Source organism: Phyllostomus hastatus, unplaced genomic scaffold (assembly GCF_019186645.2).
Source record: "Phyllostomus hastatus isolate PE091 unplaced genomic scaffold, TTU_PhHast_1.1 phas_scaffold_129, whole genome shotgun sequence".
NCBI lineage: Eukaryota > Metazoa > Chordata > Mammalia > Chiroptera > Phyllostomidae > Phyllostomus > Phyllostomus hastatus.
The window spans coordinates 19,759,510-19,766,660 of NW_025334009.1; the positions used below are offsets into that span (position 1 = coordinate 19,759,510).

The following is a 7,151-nucleotide window of genomic DNA, read 5'->3' on the forward strand; positions in this document are numbered from 1 at the left end:
GTATTTTTTATATTGGTTTCAGGTGTACAGCATAGTGTTTAGAGATTTGTATAATTTACGAAGTCATTGCCCCTAGTAAGTTTAGTACCCACTTGGCACCATACATAGTTAAAACAATATTATTCACTATATTCCCAATGCTGTACTTTTATATCCCTGTGACTATTTTGTAACTGCCAATTTGTGCTTAATACTTTCACGTTTACTATTACCACACCTTTCCTCCGTAATCTCCAGCCTGGAATCAAGGCAGTTCATATGCAGCCTGCTCTTGGGTATTTAGAACACATTCTCACTCTCTCAAAGAGGTAGCTCCCAGGAGCACAGGGACTTACTGCATTGTACTATTTAGCAAGTACATTCTTCAGTGATGTGTGGATTTGAAAGGAATATAAAAAGCATCAAGACCAATTTACTCTTTACGAGGCAAATGATAACACCTAAGTAAAGGTGGTGTTAATGGCTTCCCAACCAGTCTCCCTGCACATGTCCTGGTCCCTTCCAGTCTGGCCCTTGTGGCCTTCTCTGGCCTTGCCTTGTACCATGATGCCCCCACCCCACCCTGTATTGTGGTGCCCTGCCTTTCTGCCCTCTCCACAGAATCTCCTTACTTTCTTTTTAGTTAGATTAGCTTATTCCTGTCCTTAGAACTTGGCTGAAGCCTTACTCCTCCACTCCCAGCTAACTGAATTCGTTTTCCCCTTTATTGACTTACGCCATGTACCTCTCCTTCGTGACATTAATTCAAAAAATATGCCTAGGAAGAGATTATTTGTCTCTTGCCTACTAGATTATAAACATTCTCTGGGCAGAGACCTTGTGTTTTTCTATCCACTTTTGTGTTACTCTCAGTATCCATTTACCTGTCACAGTATCTGATGTATAAGAATGTTTAGTAAAGTTTGCTGAATGTAAGACTGAATGACCGAGTGTGTATGGCATGAAATCAGCACCACCCTATGGCTATGGAGACCACCATAGTAACCCTTGTCTTTATACAGACTGTGTCCCTTGGACATTCTTACATACTTTGCATTTTTTTAGCAATTTTATTAGTCTTTTTGTCACTAGAGTCATTTTAGCACTTTTTGATGTATGGCATTATGTCAGGAATTCATTCATTTATTCATTCAGCAAACATGCACATTGTCAGACATTGCACTTGGCATTTAGGATATAAGGTGAATTAAGAAGCAAACCTCAAGGTGAGCATAGGCTAGTGCAGGAGAAAGACACATGGACCAGCTATTTATTACATTAGTACGGTAAGTGCTGGGAGCATGTACTAAGGGAGAGAAGGCAGAAGGAAGAGCTATTGTCCCATCTTGAGGGAAGACCTTGCAGAAGAAGTAATATCTGAGTGGAGCAGATAGCACTCCACCCCTTTTGGAGGAACAGGCAGATGGAGAGTTTCTTGCTGTAAAAGCACAAGATGTGGAAGAGGAGGGTGTCGGGGGCATGAGAAATAGCATGTGCAAAATCACTGAGGAGAGAAACAGTGGCTCCGTCCAGGGAAGAGTGAGTCGTAGGAAATGTGGGCCAGAATAGTGGGAAATGAGAGTGGAGAGGTAAACAGTTGCCAGGTCCCAGGGACTTGGATAACCTGGCACTAATGTAATAGGAATCCATGAAAGTTCAAGCAAGGAGAGGAGGTGATCACACTAGTGGCCCAGGGGCTGCAGATGGAAAAAGTCAGAAGCATAGTATAGAAAGATTACAGTGGGAACTGATAGTGGTTCATGTTTGATTTCAGTCATAAAATGGAATAAGCAAAAATAAGATTTGTGAACAACACCAGTTCACCAGCATTAAATTAAAATCTCTTGAAATACAACTGCTCTGTTGGATATCTGTAGGAATGACTGACTACCGTGTCTGCTGTGCAATGAACTTAATTAGAGTTAATCCCAGCAGCCTAAACAGAAGAATAATTTTAGGAGCATACAAACTTCAAACAGTGCAGTACAAACCAAACCTCTGGGAATCCATAGCAACAGGCAGACCAGCCTGGCCTGCAGTAGTCAGAACATTTCAAAGTGGAGGTCCTCTGTAGAATGTGAACGTGAAAAAGCTGACATGCAGATTGTTCTGTCTTGAAAGTAGTGGGTACAGACACAACCCAAAGGACAAGTGTCATTTGTGTACATTGTGAGTGGTGTAACTTAAACCCTAGTCCACAGACACACGCTCTTGTTCCCACCCTCAGGTCGTGATATGTCTACATGGCCTTACAGATGCCAGAGAGGAACAGGGTTGGGTCACTGCGGGGTGCCATAGGGATTTCAGTCCGTAGGCGAAAAACTCCATGACTTCTGTTATATCACTGTTGCTAATGCAGGGGTAGCCACGCTCACCTCTTAGTAGTCCCATAAATTGCAAAGACATACATGTAGAACTATACACAGTAATGATGAATTTGAAAAGCCAACAGGCAAAAAGTTGTCTAACATCACAACCTTAGGAACACCTACCAGTTACAAAACTGCTTTTTTTGGGTTTCAACACAAAAATTGAATATTTGAGAGCTTAAAGTATATTACTCTCTGAAATAAACTAAAATTACTCACTCTATTGGCATTACATATGGGACCACATTTGGAAGTGTATGTAAATATTATTGTTTTGGTACATTTAAAATTACCAAACTAAGTATGCATATTCTTGGTAACTCCCTACCACCTCTAAAAATGCTGAATCAAAATAAATTGGTTAAAATGCTCCAGACAGAATATATTATGTGAAAAAGATTTTCATATAGTCACATGAATATGAATTTTCAATATAAATAGCGTTTGTTTTACCTCCATATGCCATTTCTTTAGCCTGAGACCTTTTATTTGCTCACAATATGTTTGATTGATTATTTAAGCATTTAAGAATTCAGTGATGAACCATCTTATGCTTTAACTATATAGTCTTAAAAACTGATGTCTCTAGGATTGAAGAAATGTAAGTCTCAGAACAAGTGATTCTCTAAGACAGGTTCAGCAACTCTCACAAACCTCCTCTGACAGTTAAAACCACACTTCTGGCCCAGGGCCACCTGGTATAATTCAGACAGTTTGAGGGGTAAGCTAGAAATTTGAAACTAACCTGACTTCAGCCTATCATATTTTATACCCACATTTTTGGGGGGACATTTGAAACTACTGCGCCCTGAAAATTCATTACGTAGAAGTATATACTGGGATAAGAATTTGAATGTATTCCTGTCGTAAGGTTACTTTCCCCTCGCCTTTTAGTTCCTTCCTTCCAGCCTCCCCCCCCCCACCCTCCACCCCTGCCCCCACCCTGCCCGCCTTTCTTCCTGCTGTTTGGCTTATCTTTTCCAGGTAATGTCCTTTACTAGCCACTTCTTTGAAGACATAGTTCAGCCGTTTGGGGTAGGTTAGACAAAGGACTCCCAGGGAGCACTGGTGCAGTCCTGAGCCGCAGGGTCTCCTTACAAACAGCTGTCAGAGGAGCAGGCATAGGAACATGTGAGCATTAGGGGACGTTCCAGTGACGTTGCCCTGACCCTCAGTGGCGCAGTTGACAGTTCCATACATTTAGGTTTGTCATCCAGAATGACCGTTGTTGGTTATACATACCTAGTCGAATGCATTCAAATCATTTTCCTTGGAGGGTGATTGTTTGGTCATTTTATAATCTCCAGCTCATTGATTTTTAAAAACTTTCAAATTATATTACCTGACATATTTAACCTGGAAGAAAAATATCCATAAGTTGCCAAATAGAATGGGCTATCAGTAGAATGCTAGCAGTGATTTTTTTTTCACTTGATACCTAAAGACATGGAGTAGGACATTCTCACACAGATGGGTTTTATATGGTACTTCTAACTGTTTGCCCCTGAGAAGCAGATTTGACATTTCTGAAAGAATACGTATGTGTGTACACATTTTTAATATTCAAATGCTACTTACTAAATCTGCCTATGAATTCAGATCTTGTGCCTCCAGAAAGCTATGATTTGGTTAAGATTATGCAAGTACGCCGAAAGTAAAATAGTTACAGTTGAATAAGGGAATATTGGCACTTCGAGGCGGGATAAAATCCCAGAGGACCGTGAAAGCCGAGAGTTTAGATTTAATACAAGAGCCAGGTGCTTGCTGTACATTCTAGAGCAGGCAAATGATATGAAGGAAGTGGGATTTTGAAAATATTAATTAGGCACTTGCAGAAAGATGAGCACAAACTCATGACTGTAGTGACAAGTGTGGTATAAGTGAAGAAAGGGCTTTCCCCCCAGGTTTATTTCAAACAAATGCACAGATTATTGTGGAACGTTTGGACACAAGGGATTAATAACTAAAGAGTCAGATCCTTAGGGGTTTGAACTTGAGTGAATGCAGTTACCTGTGAAAGACCTGGCTGGGGATGTCAGTTTTCACATCATTGTTTTGAAGAGTGTGGATAAAACTGAGAGGAGATAAGCTGGAAGCAGGCAATGAACTTGGATGCCTAATAGTATAGATTTAAAGTGGTGAGGAGCGTTGAGGATGAAGGAATGGGGAGTGTACTAGGTAGGAGGCAGTCATGAATATTGCCTTTTATTAAACCATTACTTAGCAGTGACTGCGGCTCTGTGCTTTGTTGTTATGGTGGGGTATTTTTTTCTTTCTTTCTCTTTTCCTTTTTTTTTTTGATTTAGAGGACATGGCCCCTCTTACCTAAGAAAGCTTATCTGAAAATGCAGACTTTGAAAAGAGAACACATTAAGAAATAACTGCATTTAAAAGGATTCTTCATTTTCAGCAGGATTCATCATCAAGTTTACATAGCTGGACTTATTAATTTAAAAAAGAATATGATTTACCAAATTTAGCTAGCATGCAGCTCTTTAGGGCTGTACTTGTTGGGCTATGTTCAAATAATATCTTTCTTCCACACAAAAGATACTATAGGGAAAACTGCTAATAAAAATTTTTAAATGTAAAAATTTTTTTCAGTGGGAAAAAATTAGGTTTTTAATAACCATTTGTACATAGTACCTGTGACAGTAGGACTTTGACTCTATGTGTTTTCTACACTATTTCATTATTTCCGATGGTTCCTTTTTTTTCCCCTCTTATTTTGTAGGTGTATTTAGCCCGAAAGGAAGGATCGTCTTCTGCTCGTATTTCCTGGAAGTGCGAGTGTGGGTCGGTTGGCCTGAAAGTGGAGAGCGTCTCCGTGAGAGCCAGCAGCCAGACCTTTGAGACGGGCGTGGTGCAGTGGACACTTCGGGGCAATGCCGCACGGGTGGAGCTGTCGGGCGGTAAGTGTCTGACCGGGGAGTTGGTCACGGCGTGGTTAGTCACGGCATGTGTGTTTACCATCTGAAGAGTGATTGTACGTACTTGAGATGTAGTTTTGAGTTTTTCTTACCCAACAATTATTCATCTTATTGCAGAAAAAAAAATGTAATTAAAGTCTCTATAACCTCATTCTAATAGAAAGGCTTATGGAAGAAGAAAAATCATTTTTTTTCCCAACGGACACATTTCTTCCACAAAGAATAATTGGTATTTATATTTATTTTTTAAGTGCTGACTTTTACCTACAAGTAAGGTATATAAAATGCATTCCGGAGCCATCCTTTTATGTTCTTTAAGTTTCCGAGAGCAAAATGTTATTTTTTCTTTTCCTCCCACAGATAAAATTCTTCGCTCCTATCATGATTTTTCTGGAGCCACTGAAGTTATTTTGGAAGCAGAATTGAGCAGAGGAAATGGTGTCGTTGCTTGGCAACATACTCAGCTGTTTAGACAAAGCTTAAATGACCATGAAGAAAATTGTTTGGAGATAATTATAAAATTCAGTGACCTTTGAGAACCTGAACATTATAGAAAAGCTGGCAATAATCAAGGATTTACCATGTTTTAAATTAGTCTGTTGGTTCAGTGCATGCTTAGTGGGCAATTTACTACCCTCTGCTAGCATATTTCTTTTGCTGGCTATCCATCATGTATCCCTCATGAAAATATATTCTTTGTACTATGGGCCATAATGAAACCTTGAGTTAAAAACTCCCTTCCATATGTGACTGTAACTCGGAGTAAAGTCTTACTGCCCCAGTATGAGGTTTTAATCTAAAAAGTGTAAGTAGAGTTTTAAAAGTAAAATGACATTATTCATGATTAAATGCTGTTCATGATTATGATAAAATCTTAAGCTAAAAATGGTAATGAGATTTTCTGCTCAGCCATTAATTTCTTCATAAGTTAATTCAGTTGGGTTTCCTAAGATTTTAAATAACTGAAGAGTAGCATCTCATAAGTTATAATGCATGAAAATTTTTATGATTGTAAATACATAGGCATTTAAGAAATAAAATCAGTTATTTTGCTTTATATCTTTTTAGTGGTTACTTTGCCTAAATAAAAATCTTTAATAAGTATACTAAACATTGAAAAGTGCTTGAATAGACAAGAATTATGAAAACATGTAACATTGTATAAATTCAAAAATACATTATAAATCCATTATATGTAGACATTCAGAAAATACTTTACTTCTGATTTTATTTTTGAGTATTTTTATCTACCTCATTGAATAAACTATCAATCTTGACTTTGAAACTGTGTTACTGTATTATACAGTATTTATATGCTATATCAAGAGTTGTTTGTATGTGTTCCATGTAACCTCTCCAGTTGAATTTAGTGAACATTTATTGTGTTTGTGTACAAAAGCATTGTGATAGTACCCTGAAGGTGGCGGTGGTAAAAAGATACAGTCCTTGTCCTCCACTCGCCTTTGTGATGTTCTGCAAAGTTCTCATCAACTCTTCCTACAAGAAAAAGGACATTCGCAGAGATTCTCACCCTGTGCGACTTAGTAAGACATGTATATGCGTTACAACACATGTACTAAGATCTGGGAACAGGTTTTATATTTGCTTTGTAACTATAGTTAGACTCGGCTGAGGATCACTTGCTTGCTAAAAAGTTTCATTTCAAAAAAATTACTTTGTTCTAATATGTTTTAATATGGAATTAAATTCCAAGTCTGGAATTCTTGGACTCTCAAATTAATCATAATATTGTTTAGTGGCAAAACACATAAAATTGGCGACTTGACTCATAACCTGTTTTTAGTTGTCTTGTATTAGCACATGAGTATTTTGATAATCAAGTGAACCAACCCTCTTAATCCTCATGAGAAAA

The 7,151-nt window shown here is 38.3% G+C and overlaps 1 protein-coding gene across 4 annotated transcripts in view; it reads left to right on the top strand.

Annotated features, from left to right (window-relative positions):
- The window catches only part of NGLY1 (N-glycanase 1), a 43,958-nt gene extending 37,395 nt beyond the window's left edge, over nucleotides 1-6,563 (top strand). For 3 of the 4 annotated variants that reach the window (XM_045856521.1, XM_045856524.1, XM_045856523.1), the window contains 2 exons: nucleotides 5,083-5,260; nucleotides 5,639-6,563. In XM_045856521.1, the coding sequence (XP_045712477.1) occupies nucleotides 5,083-5,260; nucleotides 5,639-5,814 (354 nt within the window). In that variant the 3' untranslated portion in view covers nucleotides 5,815-6,563. The remainder of the gene's footprint in view (nucleotides 1-5,082; nucleotides 5,261-5,638) is intronic. The other variant, XM_045856525.1, reaches the window with a different exon arrangement.
- Nucleotides 6,564-7,151: the final 588 nt, after the last annotated feature.